Genomic DNA, 25,029 nt, shown 5'->3' with positions numbered 1-25,029 from the left:
AGGTCACGGATAAGTGACTCAACTCCGGTTTCCCGGATTGCCCCGAAATTGTGAAATCTCTGTGCAAAAAGGGCGGTTTTCGCCACAGCCATAACGTGAGATTTTAAAAAAGAACAGAAAAAAACTGCAAAATAGGAAATGGCGCCAGGGGCAGGGGGGAAGGTGTTTCCTGGCCTGCCCCCGCGGAGTCCCGCTGCAGCCCGGCGCCGCCCCCACCCTCATCACTTCCGTAGGAAAAGGCTCATGAGGCCGGGCCGAACCACATATCTCATCCGCGCCGCTGGTGTAGTGGTATCATGCAAGATTCCCATTCTTGCGACCCGGGTTCGATTCCCGGGCGGCGCAGGAATTTTTTTTCCCCCTTTTTTTTCTTGTCGAAGTAGCACGACAGTTCCACAGACCTCCCGCGCTCGGAAAAGCAACAGACAGGCGCTCCGCAACTAATGCAATTACCCCAAAACACAGCGAGAACCAGCTGCATTAAGGAAGCAAAGGAGGCGCATTGCGCATGCGTCAGACGATGGCGGCGGGGATTAGGCCCTAACTTTGGCGCATGCGCGCAGCAAGAGAGTTAGTGCGCATGCGCCCTCGGGGGCGGGGTGGAGAGCTCCTCGCGCATGCGCTTGGTTCCCTTCCTCCGGCCGCCGGGCCTTTTCGCCCGCCGCCGCCGCCATCTTGAGCCGCGTTTCGGGCTCATTGTCCGCCAGGCGGGCGCGGCGGGGCCGCGGCGAGAAGACCCGGGGTGGGTGGTGGGGGCCGCGGCGGAGCCATGGAGGATGAAATGCCCAAGACCCTGTGAGTGGGAAGGGGCCGGGCCGGGTTCCCCCACCCCCCGGGCGGGGTTTGGCTGCTGCTCCTCGGTCCCCCCTCAGGCGCCCGTGGGCCGTCGCGTTCCGTACGGCCCCGCGGGGTTCCCGGCTCCTCATTCCCGTGGCAGGGGGGCGCAGCATGGCCCCATCCCCCCCCCCCCACACCTGCTTTGGTTCCGTCCAGCCCTGCCTCCTGCCCCAGCCCTATCCATTGCCTTCCGAGGGGGGTGCTCTGCCCTGCACCCTGCCATGCACAAAGAGGGGCAGGCAGCCTGGCAGAGCTTCCTGCTGCTGCAGGGGAGTCTGGCTTACCTCCTTGCAGGGTATTGCAAAGAGGCCTGAGACACTGCAAAGCCTCTAGCAGAGGGGAGAGGCTTTGGATCCTTGCGGGGAGCTGGAGGGCAGCACACAGGGGCTTCCCTGTTTCTTCCTCTCCTTTTCTCCCTCTAGGCATCATTTGATCTTGCCTCCTCTCTTCCAGGAGGGTTTGGTTCTCTGCAGGTTGCTCCTCGGGCTCCCTGGGTGGCCTTGCCTGCAGCTGTGGCCATGTTAGTTTGCCCTGGAAACCTGCAAAAAGGGTCCTGTAAATGGAGTGTCTCAGTGTGAGCCTGAGCCCTGACTGAAGGCCTATATAGGTAGCCCAATACCACACAGTGGGTTTCGGAGCCTTTCCCTAAAAGACGGTGTAATTAATTGAGTCCCCAGTACTGTATATACAGTTGCACAGACAAGTTTCAAGAACTCGGTATTTCAGAGCCTCTTGTGTGTGTGCTTATATACCTGTGTGTGTGTATGTGCATGCCTGTGTTGCTCATGTGTCCGTGTGGGTGCCTGTTTGTGTGTATATATGCATGTGTATGCGATAGGCTTTGAAATGGGTCACGTTGAATGAAAACTGCCAGCCCAGCTGTTTCAGAAATGTCCAGCTGGGATCCACCTACATAGATCCCGAGTTATTCACCATGGTCATGGAATAACATTCTTTTGAAATGAGCTGGAATCAAGGATAGCTGTAATGACCAGACCTTTCTCATTGGGTTAGTGCTCATTGCACTGCACTGAAAATCCTGCTGCTTTATCATTCTAGTTAGCAGTTGTTTGTTTAGCTGACTCCATGTGAAAGTCATGGAAGAATTGGCAGTGTTAATCTATTTAGGTTTCTTCCTTCTTCTGACAGACTTTATCTGAAGTCATTTCTGCTGCTTACACCTCATGATTTCACTATTTCCTACTAACTTGGACTCTTGTGTAAGCTGCTGCTATTTATCACATCTTGCCCTTAGTGTTAATATAGCTGAGGGAGACTATTCCTCAAGGTGAGGGCAGAATTTCTGCAGTTGCCCTTAGATGATGCTTTGCACGTATCCCATGGGCGCAATAAATAATCACTACACAGCGAAATGAGATTAGTGTGACCTGTGCCAAATCTTTTGGTCCAAGTTTGCCTACATGATAAGTACTCTGACTATAAAAATAGAATATTATCTTTTAGATAATATTGTAAAAGTAATGAACTTTCTGATTAATTGATTTCAACTGCTTGGAACATCTGGAAGCAAATGGGTCAGAGCTTCTCAATCCCACCCCACATATGCATGTTTTAATTTTTCACTGGTATACCTTTCATTTTTCCCATAGTGGTGAGTTTCTTCTCTGGAGTCTTGATTAATGCTGTCTTTACTTATTCTGAGTAGATGACTTCTGCTTTGAAGAATGAATAGCTTGCTCTTTTAAATACGTATGGCCTGTTGGAGGGAGGGAGAAAACTCAGGTGTGTTTCCAAACTGCAAAAATTGCTTTTACAGAAAAGACTGAGAATGTTATTGCCATGAATCCATTTCAAGAAAGTCATTACAATTAGGTCATCTAGAAAATGGTCATTGAAATTTAATTTAATCTGCAGTATTAAACAAATTTACTCCTCTCATTTTTGCTGCAACACACTTTCCAGCATGAGAGTCTGAAACTCACTCAAAGAGTCTTACTATATAGTAAAGTAATAGTTTTACTAAAAATTCTTTCTAGGGATGGGTTGCATCCTAATTTTCAATCATATGGTCTTGGAACAGTGTGATAGGACACCAGGGTCTTTTTTCCAGCTTCTTAATTTTATCTTGTTCTTTAAGCTCTTTCTGGAGGTCATAGGTTAGCTTAAAACACCTTCTTCCCATAGCGATAGCTCATATAATTCTCACTTTTAGGGGTGATTTTTTCCCACACAAATCCATATAACAACCACAGTTTTCTAAATGTGAACATACAAATTAATTACAGTACAGCCAATGTTCTTGAAATCTGCTAGGACAGATTGCCTGTATAGCTGTTGCTTTATTTAAAATATAAAATATTTATATAAAATATAAAAAATATTTTCCTCAGAAAGATCAGATAGGGTTCATGTTCTGTTGTTCTACAATGCTATTCAGAGATCTACACACTGATAAAAATGAGGTGTGGGGTTTTTTGTGTGCAGCCATCCTTGTACTAGGTAGCTTCTCTTAATGAGCATCAGATTAAGTACAAAGAGGCATACCATTTAGGGAAGATGGAAGTTCCTTGCATTCCCATGCAGTTAATCTTCCTGTCTCAATGTTAGCCAGTCCACCTGATGGTCAGTGACGTGTTAATGCCTAGTCTTGCATTTGGTGGACGCATTTATTTCTGACTTGGATATGGCACACAAGAAATGCAAGACTGGACCCTTGTTTATTTTTTAATGTGTTTTTAATTGTTCTTTTGCGCTTCAATTTACATGTGAATAAAACCAGTAGACGTGGTAGAGCATAGAAATGGATGAGACAAACATCCATCATTAGCAAGTCAAGCAGTTGAGCTATAGCAAATAAAATTAATTTACGCTCCCTCAAACATGCGTAGTGCCAATGAAATGGGTATTTTTGTTCTGGGAGAGGAAGGGGGTTGCAACCATCTTGTCCTTCCCAGGTCACTAAGGTTAAGGAGGCTTTAGGCTGCAGGTGGTGGTGGCCAGTTTGAAAGTGTGAGGTTCCCCCCAGTGAAGCTTGGTGTTCTCTCTCTGCCATAGCTACTGTTTGCAGTTCATAGGCATGTAGCATGTTTTAGACCCATTTTAGGTTCCACTGTTCATTCAGTTGTAACACTCAAGTTCATGCCTACATATTTGTCTGATTTCATGCATTTAAGTCTACATAAGTTATTTCAGCGTTAGTCCATAGAGCAGGGGTGTCAAATTGATGGAGTCCCCTGGGTTGGATCCATACCATTGGGTTCCTGGCAGTATCTGGGTGAGCAGTGGCAATGGAATGAACAGTAGGTAGGAGGATAAGTAGGGGGTGCAAACGGCAGTAGCATAGTGAATACTGGTGGGGCAAATGGTGGTAGTGAATCAGAAAATTGGGGTTGGAAGGGACCTCAGGAGGTCATCTAGTCCAGCATTTATCATGCTGTGGATCATAAGAACATATTAAAGGGTTGCAAACAAAATTTAAAAATGGATTCTCTGAGAAAAATATGGGAAATGGTGGCTTTTCCCTTACAGGCTGGCAGAGTTCCAGCCTACAAGGTACTGCTTGGGCTACCCATGTTCCACATATACCTGCCCTATCCCTCACACTGGGGGCCTGGGGTGGGCAGCAGCAGGTCAGGAGTGAGGGTCACCAGATCAGGACTAGCCATCAGCGTTTACAAATGAGTCCTAGTACAAAGAAGGTTGAGAACCACTGATCTAGTCCAACCCATGCTCAAAGTAGGACCAGTCCCAACTAGATCATCCCAGCCAAGGTTTTGTCTAGCCAGGTCTTAAACCTCCAAGGATGGAGATTCCACCACTTCCCTAGGTAACCTGTTTCAGTGTTTTACTATCCTCCCAGTGAGAAAATTCTTCCTAATATTTAACCTGTACGTCCCTTGCTGGAGCTTGAGACCACTGCTGCTTGTTCTGTCATCTGCCACCACTGAGAACAGTCCAGCTCTGTCCTCTTTGGAACCTCCCTGCAGGTAGGGGAAGGCTGCTGTTAAATCCCCTCTGTCTTCTCTTCTCCAGATAGATAAGCCCAGTTCCCTAATCCTCTCCTCATAAGCCATGTCCCCCAGTCCCCTCACCATTTTTGTTGCCCTGTGCTGGACTCTCCGATTTGTCCACATCCTTTCTGTAGTGGGGGGCAAAACTGAACACAGTCCTCCAGATGTGGCCTCACCAGTGCTGAAGAGAGGGGAATTATCACTTCCCTTGACATGCTGCCAACATTTGTACCGATGCTGCCCAGTTTGCCATTAGCCTTCTTGGCAACAAGGGCACATTGCTGGCTCATATTCAGTTTATTGTCCACTGTCACCTCATGGCCTTTTCTGCAGAGCTGCTGCCCAGCCAATCAGTCCACAGCCTGTACCGGTGCATGGGATTATTTTCCCCTTGGTGGGGCAAGTAGCACTGTGCACAGCCTTGCTTCCCCCCTGCTGATGGGCATCCCCAGTGGGGCCTTGTAACTCTGATTTCTACAGCAGGCTCCACCCCTGAATTTCTGGGACTGCCTGGAGCCCCAAAGACAGATTATGTGTTTGACATCCCTGCAATAGAGTATCTTATTTCACCAATTGTCCAGTTCTGGTTGTTTCACGCAAGCTGTCGTTAACTTCTTTCCTCCAAGGCATCACATGCGCCACTCATGCCCCTATCTGCTTTGGAATGCTATTGTTTGCATTGCATTCAGCACAGATGCATTTAACAGGCTGGCATTAAGTCTGTCTTTTTTCTTTTTTTTTAAATTGGTACTGCTGAATAGTCAGAATAATATAATCTACCATCTATCTTCCAAATGATTGGCTTGATAATTGTGCCTTCCCTTCCATTAAGCTTTCCCAGTAACATATCAGAGAATATATTTAGAATGTTATGGATTCAAAATATTAGTCCTGTGCTACTTCTCAGAATATAAGTACCTGGCATTAAAATAGAACAGCTGTTCACATTCAGTTAGTCTGAAGTGGTTGCTGTGGCGAGCCATCTTTCCTATAGTGTCTTCTAAATAGCTTGTCATAGCGCACATTTTTTTAAACATTTGAAAACAGAGCAAACGTTATTTTAAAACTAGCTGGGTTAAGGTATATGAAATAGTTGTCTGATGTATAGATCTGCTTTCAAGCTATCTATAGGCTTCTTTAAAGCACCATTTCCATTAACTTGGGCCAGCTGCTACCTGTTGGAATGCTGAACACCTTTCATACCTGTTTCTTGTTAACTCTTTGAGAAAAAAGTTTTAATATTCTAGACATGCTTGGTATCAGTCCAGACTTTGTATGTCATGCTTCAGTCAGTAAGTTGGGCAGAGAGGAAAAGTTATTAACTACTCAAGAAGACCATGATGAGAAATAAGGGAATGAAATAGTTCTTTGTTACTATACTTGTCTTCATTTTTCTGACCATACGTGCACGTTTTAAACATCCTACCTTAAGGTTTTGCAGCAGCTATCCTTGCCCACTAGGAAAGCATTGGCTTTTCTTGTGCATGTTATGCTGTTTGTATGCCTATTCAGACTTTCTGCACATCTACAAAGACATTCTCAAGTCTGTGCGTAGAGAAAGGAGATGTTAACTTTTTTGTTTTTTTAACCTCACTGACGCTAAGGCTTAGGAAAACAGGTAGCGTGATTATGCATGTTACAGTTATTAATCCTGCAGGGATGCATTTTTGCCATGTGCACTAATGTAAAGTTTTGTATGGCTGCCAAGCAGTTATCTAACAACATACAGTCTTAGGCAGGGATTCAAGTGTAACTATCCAGCTGAAGAGCTGCCATCCAGGCGGAAGTCAGTTTTGTAGATTTTTGGCTTTTTAGGCAACTTTGACTTACAAGCCAACTGTTAATGAAGAAAACCACGTGAAGGTTGAACTGCTTAAGTGGCTTGAATTACTTGATACGCCATCCTATTCAAAGCCAAGTTTTAAATAAGAGGCTAGCTATTATCAGTGTATGTGATGGACATAGACTAAGGGGTGCTGCTTAACTTGGTTATCAAACATCAAAAAGTAGTTATTCATCTTAACTTCACTCAATCACCTGGCTGCCTTATTTGAAAAATATTGCTAAGCCACAGGGACAATGTTGCCTTGGCAAAGCAGATTCTGATTGTGATGAAAGTTTCCACAGGAATATCACTAAATATAGAGTACAGTATTATTTTTTCATAATGGATCAGGTCTTTAGGCATGGACTTCTGTGGAGTAACAAAAGAGGGTATTTGTGTGATTGCTTTAGCCAGCATGCATAATTCACCCATTTCTTGTCTAGTCATTCTTTGTTTATGAGAAGCATGGTAAGGAGCTCTCGCTTTATAGTTCAGATTTATTGCATTTTTTTTCCAAACCATAATGCAATTACTACCTAAGCAATTTCCAAAGTAGGTACAGGTCCATGACCTGTTTGGAGCTCATGTGCTATGCTAGCAAGCACAGGTATAAACAAGAAAATCACTATTTGTACTGACAGGATTTAATTTAGTTTATTTTGTAATGTCATCTGCCACACAGGAAAAGTACTGTTAGAGAAATCTGTATTTTCTGTACACTTTTCAGACTCAGGAATTTTCTTTTGACCTTCCTTGTGGCTTGACCTCCTTTTTTTCTATTGCTGAGGTTGCAAAAATGCCATGGAAGCACTGTTCAAAAGGCATTAGATGCTGACAGAGGTGAAGAGGAGCTTTAGGCTGTCCCTCAGCACAGCCTGGTAGCTTCAACCCTGTGAGGTTTCTGCTTTGAAGCACATGTTACGACCATTAAGAAATCATGACTCTTGTCAGAAGAGAGTTAACAGACCTCTGAATTTTTCACCATCACATGCTATTTACAATCATCTGGCATATAACACCAAATTAAGACAGCCAGCAAGGTCTGCATAACTGAACAACTACTGTAAAACATTTTGCATAAGAATCTAACCAGTATGGGTTTCACTGGTTGGTTCAAGTGGTATTTTTGGAAATTGCCCATTTCCTGCACTTCGGTCAACTATAAACTAAAATTAGGGTCTAAAAATATAAAAATAATGCAGTATTGGCATATGGGATGCAGTAGGAAATGCCCTTTGTTTACAGACTTTCATTTCCCTTTGCTGATTTAAGTTTCTGTCCTGGTTTAAAACACAGTCATTTGAAATGTCTTGCATTTCTGCTTTGGCAGGCTAAGTTGCCATTAGGAGGAGATGGGGAGTTACTATGTTAAAAAGTTTTGCTTAGTGATCTGTGAAGGGGGCTGAGGGACCAGGACTTCAGGGTTCCCTGTTTAACTGGCCTAGTGGTTTTTTTGTTTGCATTTGCGTTTTTTATCTGATACTTCTCCTTTCCTTGCCTTTCCATGTGTTTAGTGGAGGGTTGCACTATTCATTCACTTTTGATTTCCTCAGGGGTCAGGGTTTTGTTTGCTTTTTTGGGGGAGGAACTACATTTTGTATCCCAGTAATTGGAATTTGTAAATAATAAAAATGATACTTTAATTAAATAAAATCTTCAAATACTTGAGAAGAGATGCTAATCAGTTTTAGGGTCGGTTTATTAATGAATGATTATCATTCTTCTTTATTCCCCAACTTTGCTTATGGTATAGGCTCTGTAAGTCAGAGGCTTTCTTTTGCTGTATGCTGGTGCCATGTATTTTGGAACAGGGTTTCAAACTCAGTTGACTCCAGACATTACAATAGTTCAGTAATATATATGGAGACAGATCATTCCTATAATTTAAGACAGAATTGAGGTGCCTGAGGATTTGTGCTTTGTTCAAACCATTTCTTTTGTATGTACCAAACTAGCAAAAGTTCTCTGTTATCATGTTTAATTATGCTGAAGGGGTAAATAGAAGGGACACTTAAATAGCTAAACTTCTCTTTATTCTATTAGATACGTAGGGAACTTGTCAAGAGATGTGACAGAAGCCCTGATCCTCCAGCTGTTCAGTCAGATTGGACCGTGCAAAAACTGCAAAATGATCATGGATGTAAGCGTCTCTTTTTTGTCTAGCTGTTTGCCTTCTTGTAACATAACAGCCTTCTAAAACATTCCCCCAAGCTTAACTTTTCATAATCTTCCTAGAAAACCAGCTTGATTATAAAGGAGGGTCCTGGGAAGCATAATGGCCTGTTAAAGCAAATTTCAACTTCATTTTTGTTACTGTGTAATGATGGGTAGGATGTTTTTAGGGGCAGAGCAGTCTAGCTGCAAACGTTTGTTTGTTTGTTTTACTTCAGCGGGAAGTTACTTAAAAAACAAAAGAAACCAAATGGCTTTGAGAAGTTTTTTTTTTCTGTACATTTCATCTCAATTACTAAGTCTTTCAGATGTAGAAGCAGATGCCAAATACAGTTAGTGAAATCTGAAAGGGTTTTAATAACCTGCTTTTCAAACAGACGGCTGGAAATGATCCATACTGTTTTGTGGAATTTTATGAGCATCGACATGCAGCTTCAGCGCTAGCAGCTATGAATGGACGGAAGATAATGGGTAAGGTAAGCTATCATGTTTAAAGGGTGAGTTGTGGTGGAAGTATGTGTTTTGATGTATCAAATGATGTGCATGAAATATCTCTTTAGACCGAACCAGAACTGCATCACAAGTTAAACACTTTGTTGTGTTTTGTTAGTTATGTAACATTAGAACTTAATGCAAGTCTTCCGTCCACCCCATTCTGGTGGTAAAGCTGAATGCTAGCTGTGGGAAGAGTTGAGTAGAGGTGCATGTGAGACTAATCACTCTCTCATCCCACCACTACAAAAATCTTTCCCCTTGTTGCTGTTCCCTCTGCACTCTCTCTTTCATCTTTCACCTGCAACTACTCCAGTGTGCTTAAATCCTGTCCTGGGGAAAGAATCTTATCCCTGCCCACTTCCCCTTCTAGTATGTCAACAGCCCTCAGAGGTATCCCACTTCTGTTGTGCAGTTCCAGTTGAGAGGGAAGCTGGGGTTCATAAATGGGAGGGAACAGAGAGTCAAAAATGTCATAATAAACATCTTACTTTTGCTCACCTTGAGAGTAAGAGGCTAGCAGAGTAAGATTACTCAAAAAAAAAAGTTACATTTGCTGTGGAATGGTGTAATATATCTTGACAGAGAACATAATAGTCCAAGAAACTGGAACTTCTCAGCTATTTTTTTTATCACAGACTGATGTATCTTGTGCCCCTGCAGTATAAGAAATAAATGCTAATAATCTTTGAATTTGGTTGTAATATACTTATTGTAACGTTAGCAAATAATATTTGCAGGAGGTCAAAGTGAACTGGGCAACAACCCCCAGCAGCCAGAAGAAAGATACCAGCAGTAAGTGTCCCTTATGCTTTGAGTTCTTGCTATGTTTGCACAAATAGTTTTTAAGTATAAGCCATAAGCACCATACTAATGTTTGCAGTAATGTTTTGATCGTTATCCTAAGATATTATTTAATGTGTTTGTGTTAATAAACTTAAGAACAAATCTAATCTTTGTCATCAGGTAGTACCGTTGTCAACACACAGCGTTCACAAGGTAATTGTATCTTCTTAAACATAAAATGAAATCTCTCAAGGGTTTCCACTAATCACCCAAAGCTATATATGGGTTTTATGTTCTGTTTTTTTAGTTTTGGTAAGGCCTCCCTCTCCTGTCCTATTATTGCATCAGAATGTGATCTAGTAGCCACTGTTTCACTCTGGTGCTGCCTCCTTATCCATTTGACCCCATCTGTCATGACTTCTAGAGTTTTCTTTCAATGTAAGGGCAAGATTATTAGCTTTCTTCAAGGCTGCTGTCTGTGCTGCTCCATACAAGAGTAACTAAATGGCTCTTGAAATTGGGTTTGTTCGTTTCTTCCTTTCATCCCTCTTCATGGCAACCCAGTGTGTTGCTTCTCTACTTAGTCAGCCTTAAACTACTTTTAAATTGTTGGGTTTTACTGAGCTACTGTTGCAGTAGGTTTATGTTTCCTGTCTGCTTTTATACAAATGAGTCTGTGTAGTATTTAAAAGTGCTCTATGAAAAAATGTTTAAAAAAATGCAAAAACTCCTTAGATAAGGGATTTTTATTTCTCTCCAGTGCTCTTTATAATCGCTCTGACACAAACTGAAGGGATTACTGTTTCCGTTCTGTTGCCTTCAGTCTTAGTTCACTTGCACATGGATTCACATACATTGAATTCACATGGATTCACATGGTGTAATGGCTGGGCAACCAAAACTGTTGGCTTTTGAGAAAACTGTCATATTCTTTAACATCAAACTGTTGCAATGCAAGGTATTTCTTTGATTGTTCTTCACAAAATATGATTTAAGCCAAACGTTGTAGCTAGGTTTAATAGCTGTCCTGCTTGGAGCAAATTTTTTCTACTTTGCTCACAAAGCCACTAGACATTTCAATTGGTAAAGTTTTGCCTAATTAATGAGCTGTATATAACATTTAATTTTAACATTAGCATGGCAGTACTAAGATTTTGAAGTAAACTTTTTCTATGAAGTAAACATTTACATGTGTTTATAGCAAAATGGTGACTGGTTATGAACACAACTGTAAAAATACCAAAGTCAAATTAAAGACTTGTGTCATCACAGCAGTATCCTTAAGACTGTTGCTGTAAGGTCACCAAGTGATGGCTGTATTAAAAACAGTGATAAGGATTTTTCAAAGTATTTTAGAGAAAAAGGATGCCAGTTTCCATGTCTCTCTCAATATATGGAAGCTGATATAATGTGAAATTGCTATGCTGCTACTGTCACCGGGAATAGTCTTCAAATGTGTAAATCACATTTTTTCTTTTTCCCAATAAGACCATTTCCATGTCTTTGTTGGAGACCTCAGTCCAGAAATTACAACTGAAGATATAAAAGCAGCTTTTGCGCCATTTGGGAGAATATCGTAAGTAATTGCATAGGGCAGATCAAATAAACATGCCTCTTAACTGGAGACGAGCTTGTGTTTCAGTAAGTAAACATTCATTCAGTTTTTAAAATCCCTGCAACGCTGGAGTATACATTTAATCTTTCGTTCCTAAAGAGACTTGAGTTGAGGAGGAAGCAGAGGTGCATAAATAGGCTCATCTACTGGCACTTTGATCTGCTTCATTAGAAAAATGATGTATTTACCTTCTTTTTTGGTTCACGTTGCAGAAATTCTTGTCTAACTCAGAATTTCATACTGGAAGCTTTTTGCTTGTAACCATGGGTTATATGTTTTATTCACCACTGACAATCAGATGTGTAATGATTCCTAGTAGTAGCTTAATAGGAATCTATTCTATCAGCATATTGAACTCCTGTCAGACTGCGTTTTGGGGTTGATAGTCTAGATGTGTTAAACAAGTGTTCTGTTTACTTAAGTAAGTAGTCAGTTATATTTCTACTTAAATAATTTTATTGGCTGGGGGCTTTATACCCACCTTGTGGCAATGCAAAAACCATAATGAGGTTAGGCTTCATTGTACTGGACTTTTGTCAGAAAATTCTCTATAACAAAGGAGCATAGAGTCTAAAAGATGGGATCTCTTGGGTGGATGATACAGGTGACCTGAGGCAACAAGGAGAATAGCCTGTGTGAAGTCATGGGTGATTGATAATAGAAGTTGCAGCTCTCTACTGCAGTGTTGTACAGTTGCCACATTCAGTGTTTGCTGTAAAGCTTGAATTTTTGTCTGTTTTTTCAGAGTTGAAGAGTTTTTTGTTCCTAACTTTAAACAACTTTTTGATTCCCTGTGATGCTAATTATACTGGGCCTGATGCTTTGTGATAATAAGCAGAGTACTTTGAAACATTTAATCAGAATAACTCTCTTCTCACAAAATCTGCTGTATTAGACTGGTGATTCTCAGCCAGGACTGTGAGTCACCCTTGGGGTGCCACCAGATCCTTTGAAGGGTGCCACAAGGTGGGAGGAGATAAGCAGATAGGCTAAGCCGAAAAGCCATACTCAGGGTTGTCCCTGTCTAGATGATCCCCCTACCCTGGCTGCCCAGCCCCTGCGTAAGAAGGTAAACACTCTAATATATACATTTGTTTTTGAAATAGGATGCCACTTTGTTCAAATAAGGTATGGGGGAGTACCTCCAGCCCAGTGAGGGGTCCCTTCAGTCCAAAAAGGTTGAGAAACACTGCCTTAGATTTGACACCTGCTAGATTTCCTGTTATGGGAATTAAGGAAAAAAGATCTGGAGATCCTTGTGTCAGAGAATGCTACCTTTGTGCAGATCACATAGTTTTAGTTAGTGTAATGCTATAAATACAGCCTGCCTGTTTCTTAGGTGTGTTGCTCTATGTGGCTGAACATGTGCACTCATGGATAGCTGAGGGGGTCTGGTCACTTCTAAAATAGATCCACAGGCAGAAGAATGAAATGTGGGAAAAATTTCCCTGAAACTCTGAAAGAGGTTTTTTATAAACTAGCAGACCCTTCAATAATTTGTGGATGACCATGGTATGAATAGGGCGGTTCTGATTATTGTTTTAAAGTGCAGCCTTAAGAAAAGAGTTTGGCTGTCCTGAACTGGAACTGAAACTTTGTAAGAGCTCTTAAAGCATGCAGGATTTCTGGGCTTTTCTTTGTGTTCCAGGAAGTTTCTGGATAGTTTTGAATCACAATGTAGTGATAGAGCATTTTTATCCAGATTCTAAGGTTTTTCTTCAGTCATCTTTAAAATACTTCGTGTGAGTGACTCTTATAGCTTTCCTCTGTGGGGTATTCAGAGCACAGTTGTAAGACTAACTGGCTGAATTGTCATGGCTGCAGAACTTCTACAGATTGTCTTGGCTGGGGCTAATTTGTCAGAAAACACAATGGAATATTGTTTTATCCAATGACTATAACTGATTTAAAATCCTAGCTTTTGGGGTTTTTGTCGGTTGTTGTTCTCATATAGGAAGGGGTTAGTTGCAGGAGGATGGAACTTTATAGTTACTAAGTTCAATTTGAAGATATCCATGCTGTTTACAGAAAGAAAAAGGGAGATTTCAAGTCTTAAATGTAACTCATCTTGGTTAACAGCTATTTTCTGGAAATGTGGTGGGTATTGGTGTGGTTTTGTTTGTTTGTTTGCTTTTTTATTTTGATATCTTGATTGTTTTTGATTAAATGTCTTCCTTATAAAATTCAAGGTGAACTAATGCATGATCAGCGTATAAGTATTTTTGGTAACTTTTTTCTATCTTTTTTTTATGCACACATACATACATTTTAATTGCGGTCTCCCATTTAAACTTGGTATATGCATGTTTTCACTTGTTCTCAAGTCTTATTTTCTAAGTTTTCAGTTGAGGGTAAGTATAGACTAGTTTTTTTTCCCCCTCTTTTAGGCTGTTCAGAGAAACTGATCTAATAAAATTATACAGATGTCTGTTCTCAGGCAATTTGTAACATATTACCCATATTCAAGCGTTCTTGATGGAAAAAAGAATAAGCAGTGTAATTCTTGTTGTTTCAAAAGGGCTAAGCTACTTTTTCTTTTTGTAGTGTCTGGAAGTGGTCTTTTACTTTGGCCTTTCAGTGATCTACAAAGCCTGTGGACGTGTGGGAAAGTATTAGGATTTTAATATAGATTGTAATTATTGTATTTCCAAGGGGAAAAAACTCGTCTCATAAAAGCCTTATATCCTCTTTTCTGCCCTGCTAAGTGTGTTGCACATTTTACACGAGTTGATCTAAACCATCTCATTTTATGAAGCTTTGAAGCTACATTGCATGACTTCCTGACTGTTTTGATTTGTCTTGTTTTATCAAAAGTGCCTCTGTGTGTGGGGGTAGGGAGGGCAGGGTAAGGTAACACATGTGGGTTAACATCTTGATACTTGGCTAACTTGTACACAAATCGCCTGAGAAACACAATTTAATTAGACATTCTACAAGTGGGGTTTAGCTATTGTAGCTGGGTCTCTCTTATTTTTTCACTCAATCTCAAATAATAGGGCTCTGGTTATTTTGCAGAGTGTCTCTGAAGAATGGACAGAATTGCCATGGCTAACTACAAGCTACAGTTCACAGTGGACAAACGTTGTAGTTTTCTTATTTACTTTTATACATTTTTGCTCTTTATCTTTTGTAGTTTTCAATCAATCTTGTATGATTGCTGTTTACAAATGCAGTTTAAAGTTATATTAGTATATAGTTTAAAACGTATATGTTTTTAGTGTTTTATTTTCTTCAATAATGCAACCATTTCTGAAAATGTTGATTTTTCAAAATTTACAGCTGCCCACAGTCCAAAAAGGGGGTAACGAATTGACCTGAGAAAATTAAAGAATTCAGTTAACAGGCGACGTATGCCTTTTAATTCCTATTTTTTCATTTTTTCTCTTTTATATTTTTAATGAATAGGTAGAATGTGTTGGCAAATAGCAAGTTTAAAACTGCGTGGTTAAAGAGAGCCATTCAGCTAATGTTAGTCAGCTTTGTGGCTTTAGTGATTCATTTGAATAGCTGCTTTGACCATGCTTAGTGTCTTAACAGTATGTAAACGCACTTTGAACTGGGAACCAACTTTTGTAACATTTACATTAATTAGAGAAGCTATTGATTTGCATGTTTACAAAATTAAGTTTAATTTTGCTACTACATAACAAGATATTAGTTAAGTTCTGTTTAGAAAAGGAGAAAATTGCTTTGAATGTTGCTGGCGAATTAAAGTGTTCACTTAAATAGAAGGCGAAAGATGAAAATGTGCTGTGTGTGTGACTTAAATTTTCATTTTATTGTTGTATATTTTTTAAAACATTCTAAACTGGCCATTGCTTCTGCTTTTTAGAGATGCACGAGTGGTGAAAGATATGGCAACAGGAAAATCCAAAGGATATGGCTTTGTTTCTTTCTTCAATAAATGGGTAAGTGACAGTATTGTAGAACTAAGGTGTCTGAAATGATACCAGATAATTTGAAGAAAAGTTAGTAAATGGTTTTGATTTTTTTTAATCGTGTTTTTGCTGCAGCTTGCCATCTTATAAAATACGGAATACTGTGAGGTTTTGTGTAAGCATATCCAACATTTTTAAAACTCTGGAGAAGTGGTATAAAAATGCAGAATATGTGCTTTGAGAAACAACGGCTAGAATACTTGCTACTCTCCACAGCTTTTAAGTTGTGCTGTTTTTCTACAACTTTTATACTTTAAATCCAAATTATTCTTGGCTAAAATATTTGTTGTGGGAGAATGATGTCTTTAAACACTTACACTTTTGTTGAACTAACCTCTAGGACAGCTGAGAGCCTCTTTCTTACCCTGTATTATTACCTCTGTAGTGTTTCCCTTTGGCTGCTTTCCCCTCCCTCCCCTGCTTTACCTTTTTGCTTCTACCTATTTATATTTTCACTACATTCTCTCACACTTTGAGCTTCCCTCATTCCTGTTTTCCTGATCTCCAGCTATTTTCTTTTTCACTGACAGCCTGTTTTCTACCTTGTATTCTATCACTGCTATATCTCCCTTTATCCTTTTTTTTTTCCCCTTGCTCTCTCCCCCTCCCCTCTCTGCTTTACTTTTTGTCTTCCTAATTTCTACCTATTTCCATTCTTATTGACATCCTGCCACTTTTATCTTCTCTCATGTCTTGGAGTCTCAGAACAGCAGAGAATCCCTATGCCTGAAGAAGGGTGACTGTGCCCGAAAGCTTGTTAAGAACTTTTTTTCCAACTACTCTATTGATCTAATAAAAGATATCACATCTACTCAAAGAACCTTGCCTGTTACGTAGGGGGGACATTTATGCAGGATTGCCATGCTTGTTAATTATCTTTGTCACGGAATGAACATTAGTAAATGTTAGTTCTTTTTTTTTTTCACTTCCATTTACTAGTTTGACTAAACATGGAATCCATATGTAACAAGGATTCCAGCATACTGCTTGCTTAAGTCAGGGTGCTTACAACATTGGCTGTCTCCAGATCTCCATTCTCCTTTGAAAAGAAGAACATCTCAAGGGTGGGATGAGTGTAGGGCAAGCGGTTACATGGTCTCTCTGTTTTGAAGGGGGGAGAATTTAAAAAAAAAAAAAAAGTGGGGGGGTTAGGCTAACTCAGGTTAAAATATTAGGTCTGAGGGATGACTTCTGTGCAGGGCTGAGGGTAAGTTAGTGAAATGTCATTTGAAAGAGAGCTTCCTATAAACTACATAGAGCAGGCTTACAAAGTAGATGTATATAACCCTCCCTTGGGTAATTCTCAATTTGTCTGATAACTTTATTAATCCTGCAGGGTTCTTACGTTCTTGTTTGTGGTAATTTGGCAGTGTCTTGGTTTCTAGGGTGTTTTGCCACTGCTGTAACAATACTGTTACTCCAAATGATTAATTCACTTTCTTCCTTACGGCTAGGATGCAGAAAATGCTATTCAGCAGATGGGTGGACAGTGGCTTGGTGGAAGACAAATCAGAACCAACTGGGCAACACGAAAACCTCCAGCTCCAAAGAGTACATATGAGTGTAGGTTACTTGATTTCTTTTCATCTTGGCCCTCTATCCAAATTAAAGTAGAAATATGACCTCATAGTTCTGAAGATACTAGCCTTCTATCTTGTGTATGCATGTCAGACAAACTTTTGCTTGAAGAAATAATTAAAAAAATAATAATACTTTAAACAAATGTCTATAATCCTGTTGTTAACCTTTAATATTTAAAAAATCCTCAGTTGCTTTTTAGCCCTTAATTTGTGGTCTTTTCAGTCAGCTTGGATCAAAAAAGTAGGGTTTAATTTCAGTTCCTCATTCTTATGCATTGGCAGCGTTTCGGTGGGGGTTGGTGCAGATACGGCAGGAAACTGTTCAAATCTCACCTGGTAGAATAGAATAATTGCTTTAGGTGTCTAAACCTGGTTTTATGGGCTTAGGTTAAAAGAATGCCACTCTTAACACTTCACATGTCTACAATTCTTCCATTCAGTGTTAGGAATTAAATTTTGAAGTCATTGTGTATTTTGTATTTATGTCTTTACTTTTTTTCCCCATACCCTCTTGTTTCTTTATTCTGGTTTTAGTGATTGCTCAAATAGGGTAAAATTTAAAATGTACAGGAGAAAATGGACTGGTCTCTTTAGTCACTGCCCCAAAAATCCTGTGAATCCTTGTATTTGTGAACCTCTTCAGATGATGTAACTTGCCTAGGTAAAAATCTCTCGAGTCTTTAAAGGTAAAAAGTGTTTATTTTGAAACTGTCTTTCAGCCAACACCAAACAGCTGTCTTATGATGATGTTGTAAATCAGTCCAGCCCAAGCAACTGCACTGTATATTGTGGTGGTGTCACATCAGGACTAACAGGTATGGTGTTTTCTCACTGTTGATCATCTCCAAAGAAGTGTCTCTGAATAACCACTGTGTTTCCTAATTTGGATTATTTTCCTTTTGTACCTTGTAGAACAGCTGATGCGCCAGACCTTTTCTCCATTTGGGCAGATAATGGAAATTCGAGTCTTCCCAGATAAAGGGTACTCATTTGTACGGTAGGTTGGTTGGTTGTTTTTCGCTTGAAGTTGTAACATAGTTGGTTGACTTGTCCAAAGCAGTGGTGACAAATAACCTGAATGTTTCTGATAGCAGTAGCCTAGATGAATAAAACCTGTGTGTACTTTAGAAGGCTGTGTGCTGTACTGTTAGGTTGTATGGGTGAAAAGATCCTTGCGTTGATGCATCTATACTGGCAAGACTGCATTTCATGCCAGCATAGTGAAACTATGACTAGCCTTACTAGTGAAACAGGCTTTTCCAGGAGAAGCACTTTTTGCCTGGGTCTGCTTCTGGGGTCCTCAGCCAGCAGAGCTGTCTGTGTCAGGGACAGCACCTCTGCATGCATCTGACAGGCCTAACTGTGCTGGCAGAAGTATGTTTTGTTGGCCTGATATTGCACTAAGCTTCATGTCTGTGTGGCTGGTTTTATTCATTTTTGATAATTTTCTCTTGATCCAAATTAACAATCTGGTATTGAATTTCCTTTTTTGTAAACTCCTTGGGGTTGAATTTGAATAGAATTTTTTGAAGTCCTGAAGCACACCTTATAGTGTTCCTGTTTTCTTCTACTGTCCTAAAGCTAGATAATAAAAAATGTAACTTAAAAACTTCAGGTTTGCTTGGGCTGTAAAACAGTTGCCACTCATTATGTGTGTGCAAAACAAGCTGCTCAGGTTTGGCTTTGTGAATTCTGAATCTGTGATAATACTGCAGTATTGGAAGGATTATAAGAGAAACTAAACAAATGAAGAAGAAAAAATTAAAAGAAAAACAGACTAACTTTTTAACAAAGCTAAAATGTTGGGTCTGTCTTACTTAATAGATCTACTTAAATGATTTTTGGTTGGGAAGTGTCTCTTTTTTACTGGGAGATATATTTATCTTGATCTAACTTCTTTATTTCAACAGGTTCAATTCTCATGAAAGTGCTGCACATGCAATTGTTTCTGTTAATGGGACTACTATAGAAGGGCATGTTGTGAAGTGCTACTGGGGCAAGGAAACTCCAGATATGATCAATCCAATCCAGCAGGTCAGGAAACTTTCCCCTCTTAATTTCTAAAATGGTGATTGTCATTTTTAAATTAATTCTTAACAGATGTGTGTCATACGTGTGTGTCATACGATTCTTTCTGCATGTTGATTTTTGGAGTGGTGGGTTCTGGATTTTAGGCTGCTGTAGCAACATAACTTCTCATATTCAACTCTTTCTTTCACTGTAGATATCTGCCCTTTAACATATCTGATAATTTTTTAAAGTGTATGGGAAGTTCAGTGGTGTGAAACATTTGGAAGCATTAAAACTTTCCCACATGTTCTGTTTCATGCAGCTAATGGCTTCAGCTTTGCTCTTTTTTTTTTCAGAGCACTCAGAAAAGTAAACACTGTGGTGAACAACATTACCAGCATTGTTTATGTGGAGGGATACAGGGGGATTTGGAGGGTTTGGGGGTTTTTTTAAGACTAGCTGGATGATTTGTTGATGAAGAAACTGTTTTCTTAGGACAGTGTTTAGCACATGAACTTCAAGACTGTAACATTATTTGCAGAATCAAATTGGATATCCACCTGCTTACGGGCAGTGGGGCCAGTGGTATGGAAATGCACAACAAATTGGTCAGTACATGCCTAATGGCTGGCAAGTCCCTGCATATGGAATGTATGGACAGGCCTGGAATCAGCAGGGCTTTAAGTGAGTACACTTCCTATCTAGTCTTCATGCCTTAAGTCACTCAACCAGGGTGCCAAGCATCCAGGGGGGACTAGACCCTCGAGATGTTTATGGAGGTGCTGTGGGGTGTGCAAACATGATTGACAGTATAAACCCAAATATTTAAAATAGGAACATTAGGGTTAAAAACATTCTGACCTGTTGTGGTCTTACTGAGTTCTTTGCACCAGAAGACTTGCTCGGTCATTTTTCTGTAGTCCAAAACTTGAGTAAAAACAAAGAGTGGGTGTTTTCCAAGAGATGCTTTGAGCCTAACAAGGAATGTCTTGATTTTAGCAAAGGATGTCTTGAGTCTAGCAAGGTTGAGAGCCATTGCCATAAGTAAATAATCGAGAGTGATCATGCTTTAACAGGAACATGATAAAGCATTCTGGAAAACCATTGTTGTCCAAGGGACTTCTACCTTGGTAAGATGGTCAAGCCCACTACTTATTTAAAAATAAAGGGACATTTTTAGATGGAATAAATTACCAGAGTTGAACTGTTCCCAAGATAGAGAACATTTATTATCTCTGCAAAAATGCCAGAGGTATCTTTTAACAGAATGGGGGTATTAATGCCAGTTTTATTTAGTGAAAACTAATGTAAAACTGTCTAGTGAAATCGCTTACCTAGTCTGCTTCACCTAAAGCTGCAGTTGGACTCATGGTAAGGATGTTGGTTCCTGCATTTATTCTAGCTGTAAGCTTGCAAGGCCTTCTCCAAATTTTATTGAATTTTTAATTAGGTAAATGGTTCTTTCAAAGGGGTGCTGTTACTTGTGACTGGTAGGTGAAAGATTTGTATGTCTATGTGTTCATACTCTGAGATGGTAGAAACTGGACATGAAAAACTCGCTTTAAAGCCCATGTAGTGCACTTGAGTGTTTGTAACAGAGAACAATTGCTCTATTTTTCAAGGTTCCAAAAAAAAGAAAAGAAAAAAACTAAGAGCTAGCATTTTCAGAGGGGTCTGTAGAGTCTAATGAAGGGTGCCTTGATTCTAAACACATTGAGAACCACTAGTTTAGGTACTTGGGTTCAGTTTACAAGGTGCTGTTGTTACTGGCTAAGATCATAGTGTTAGTTCTAGGGTTTTTTGTATGCATCTTCTATCTACCATGAAATGACATCAACTGTCTGTTTTCCCCCCAACAGCCAGCCGCAGTCTTCTGCAGCATGGGTGGGTGCAAATTATGGAGTTCAACCACCTCAAGGGCAGAATGGAAGTGTGCTAACTAATCAAACTGGATATCGTATGGCAGGTTTTGAAACGCAGTGAGAAAGCAAAGGACTCTGGAACCGAACACCAGTGGCTTGAGGCTGCAAGGAGTGTCCTAAAGCCTTTGTTTACTTAAAGATTTATCAGATCAAGTCAGTGCAAATGTCAGATACAGTGTATTTATTTTAAAAAATAATTTTGAATCATGAAACTGTCATCCACATTGTTTAAAAAAAACACAGGAAAAACTAGATGCTGGATGTCTGCCAACTTTTGCCTTCTTTTCCTCCTTTGATATGTGTTTCTTAAGATCCTTGTTTGAAACACAACAAATGCAGGGATTACTGCCACTTTTAAATTGGGGCAGAAAATTGCACAATGTCAAGCTTGTTTTCCTCTGAAGTGAAGTAGCGTGCAGTTTTAGTTTGCATTCCTAATGATTTAAAATGTATTATAAGCAGTTGTACAAAAAAGCCAAAACTGTGTGGAGCCTGAAGGTTCTTTGCCATCTTCAGCCTTTGCACAAACTTGTTTTAAAAATAGCCTATTGTAAAAAGTGTCCATCACTCCACTTTTGTTATACCAGGGTTTTCAGATATAAATTATTAGTTTACATTGTTTTTGTATCTAGACATTTTTCAAACAGTTGTCTTTGCCTTATGACAGTTACTTAAATTATCATTAAATGGGAAAATGTGACGATCGGTATAGAATTTTGTGCAAAACACTCAGATGGTTCTAACTATATCACATTTGTGTTCTACGTGAGAAGGTGCCTAGAGAAATCCCTGTTGGGTTTGTTCTAAAGGATTTTTATCTTCAGTGAAACTTTGTGATGTGTACTGGGAAATGCAAAATCCTGTTATGAATATTACTAAAATGTGACAAATTCCTATGAACCAGCTTGTTTTTTTTATCTGTCAATTTCTACATTTACATGTATTTGATTATCATGTAAAATATTTTAGCAAATTAATATTTTGCACAAAAGTGAGCAAACTTTGTATGTTTCCTTATTTAAAGGTAGGATGCAGAGTCCTTGGACATGATTTATGCATAAGATTTAAAAAAATTTGTTTTTGCATGTGAATATCAAATATACATTTTGGTAGTCTTTGAATACAAAGTCACCTGCCCTTGTTTTTAAGAAACTGTAAAAGATGCGGTTGTATGTAGAAAACAATTCAGTCTTGCTGTTTACTGTTAGTAAATTTTACTCAACTAGAGTAAGTTGACTTGATTTTTAACATGTACAATTAGAGCTGTGAAAACTGTAGCATTGTATGTGTAGGCATCAGGCATGGGGTATACAGAGTGCTCCTAGACGGCCTGAAGGACCAGCTGAGTGAAGTATTTTTAATTGTTCAGAGGCCAAAAAGAACCTTTCTATCCTACCTCTTGACCAGCCTTCAAAAAAGCAAAAAATTTCTCATGGTGTGATCTGTTATTTATTATCCCAATTCACTTTTGGCTTCCAGAGTTCTGTTGTTGTTCTTGTTGGGTTTTTGGTTTTCTTTTCTGGTTTTTTTGGTTTTTTTTGGTTTTTTTGTTAATTCTCTCATGGCGCTTTAATTGCAGAGGGGCAGCTCCAAGCATCAAGGGATTCAACTTTTGCTATATTGTCAGGCAACAATGTATTTCAGGGTCTTCTATAAATGTAATACTGCTGAGGAGGGTTGGACTGGGCAGGGACAGGAGACTATGTACTGCCTTCCATTCCTCTTCCTCTTCTCCCCTTCCAAAAAAGGGGGTAGGGATGATTTTGTAAGGCTACCAGTATTGGAGGGCTGTTTGAAAATTGTGACCTGTTTTATTAGCGAATGGAAGGGGGAGATGGAGTAGGAGGCAAGCAGGCAGGCATGGAGCAAATACATTGGCCTGTACCTTCTTCTAGAAAACACCCTGTAATGTGTGACGGGCCAGAAATGTGTAGATCTTGGAAGAACTATTCTATGCAGCTGTTCTTAAAACTTGGCTTTAAAGATAGGTAAATACAAATGAATTCTTTCTACATGGAAACAGTTTTTCTTTTTTGTCTCCTTGTAACTTGCACACAGGGCATGTAACAAACGCAGCTTAGAAATGATGCATTCTTTCAGAATAAAGTATATCAAAATGCTTGTTTAGGTTCTATGGATTATTCTAGGTTAGGGCTCTTTGGTTACGCAAACACCTCTTTTACTTACTGGTTGATTACCTGTGCTGTATTGTATTTTGCCCAAAGAGCATTCAAATCTGAGTAGGTTCTGAAAATCAGCGCAATGCTGTATTTGAATACAGATTTTTTTTTTTAAATATATATATGCATAATGTGTATTTTTACCTCTCTCTTATCTGCATGAACATCATCTAAATCTTTAAAATGTGTTGTGATTCCTGTCATTAATGAATATGTATTACCACATGGCTTAATTTAAAAGCAAAGGGTGGGGGGTTCAGTCATTCAAAGTGGGCTAGCAGTTGCAAAGTAACCTTGTCTTGCCTTGAAATTGGCCCCATATGTAAACTCATTGGAGAAGAGCTAAGGGCTGGCCTCTCTTAAAAATGAAATGGGTGAGTAGTTAATGTACTGTGGCTATTTTCCTCTGTAGATGCAGAAGATTTGACCTTTTCTTTTGACCTGGGACTTAGAATCCTGAAAAGCTTCGGTGGAGACGGGTCTGAAATTAGACAATTTCTTAAACAAGTGAAGGCACAAAATGTTATAGCTTTTCTCTTGGATAGGCCTTTGTAAATTGGCTTTATAAATTGTCTAATCACCTTGGGGAAGTTGCACAATGCTTGTTGTTATATTAAATATTGGTCAGTACTAAGCTTGCTGAGTGAAATAACTCTTGATATGCTGCACTTGGATGTAAGGTGGATTGGAAGTGTCAGCACTGTTAACATTGTCCTTTTCCTGCTTCTCTCACATTCCAAAAGATGTAAAGCAGAATTAGTGTGAAAGGAATCGGTTCAAATGATTCTTACTTCACTTTTGCTTCTTAGTGTGCATACCCATTAATGAAAAAGACAGCTGCCTTGAAACGGGAGGGGTAGGATTATAGGATAGCAAGCATGCTACAAAGAAAGGATGAAATAGGTTTTTCTAACCTGCATTGTTTTTGTAGCACTAGCCCTCTAACATTTCATTTGGATTTGTTTTCTTCAAGACCTTATGAAAGAGAGACATTTTTAACTCTGGAACTGTTGATTTTTAAGTCAGTATATTAATAACTGAACTTACATCTTGCAGCCTCTTATTTTACTGATCAAATGGAAGTTGCGGTAATACAAGAGAAAAGAGTTCCTTCACTGGTAGTCCTTCCTATTGCTGTTAAACAGAACTTGTTGGACCTGTTGGCCACAGTGAGATGCAGTCATTTCTCTTACTGTCACTGTGATGTTGCCAGAGTACTGCAGGAACTGGGAGCGAGTTTGTTTCCTGCTGCCTGCAAGGGAGATCATAGGGTACTTAGCTTCCTTGTTCTTCAAGGTAGGCCTTGTTCTATGTTGACACGTGTTCATTATAATGATAATAATTAATATTATTTTGATTTACATTAGTATCATCCTTCTTTTAAAATCACTTCTTGTTGGAAGAAGGCCTGAGGGACCACTGGTTTTCTCCCCTGGCTGGGAAGAAGTTACATCATGCCTTTGGTACTTGGCAGTTCATTGACCGTCAGGCAAGGATGAGCAGCAGTCACTTTACTTTGTAAAATCAGTAACAGAGTTGATATTGAAACCCCTGTGAGCCTGCTCTTGCCTGTTTTCCTGGGGGGAGGGAAGGGCATCCTTTCTCCCACTATCATTTGCCCTGATGTTCGTGCTGGGCTTTTCCTAGTCTTCCTCTGCTTTGGGGTGGAGATGTATCTTGGTGTTGGCTCTGTGTGGACTA

General features: G+C 39.7%; 1 protein-coding gene and 1 non-coding gene across 6 annotated transcripts; both read left to right on the top strand.

Moving 5' to 3' along the window:
* Nucleotides 1-274: 274 nt before the first annotated feature.
* Nucleotides 275-345, top strand: TRNAG-CCC (transfer RNA glycine (anticodon CCC)). The gene has a single exon. It is a non-coding gene; the product is annotated as a tRNA-Gly (tRNA).
* A 277-nt stretch (nt 346-622) lies between these two features.
* Nucleotides 623-23,269, top strand: TIA1 (TIA1 cytotoxic granule associated RNA binding protein). 5 transcript variants are annotated; one of them, XM_090051562.1, is made up of 13 exons: nt 637-795; nt 8,677-8,773; nt 9,183-9,281; nt 10,038-10,092; nt 10,264-10,296; nt 11,572-11,659; nt 15,531-15,606; nt 17,091-17,199; nt 17,936-18,031; nt 18,129-18,213; nt 19,127-19,250; nt 19,768-19,910; nt 21,086-23,269. In XM_090051562.1, exons 1-13 carry the CDS (start codon nt 770-772, stop codon nt 21,207-21,209), a joined length of 1,155 nt encoding a protein of 384 aa, XP_089907688.1. In that variant the 5' UTR covers nt 637-769; the 3' UTR covers nt 21,210-23,269. The 5 variants fall into 5 exon arrangements, with proteins under 5 accessions (XP_089907693.1, XP_089907688.1, XP_089907690.1 ...); XM_090051564.1 differs by lacking the exon at nt 10,264-10,296; XM_090051566.1 differs by lacking the exons at nt 637-795; nt 8,677-8,773; nt 9,183-9,281; nt 10,038-10,092; nt 10,264-10,296 and adding an exon at nt 14,978-15,046 and having other exon boundaries at nt 11,609-11,659.
* Nucleotides 23,270-25,029: the final 1,760 nt, after the last annotated feature.

Source organism: Crocodylus siamensis, chromosome 6 (assembly GCF_052110815.1).
Source record: "Crocodylus siamensis isolate JL-2025a chromosome 6, ASM5211081v1, whole genome shotgun sequence".
NCBI lineage: Eukaryota > Metazoa > Chordata > Crocodylia > Crocodylidae > Crocodylus > Crocodylus siamensis.
This window is presented reverse-complemented; position numbering and strand designations above follow the sequence as displayed.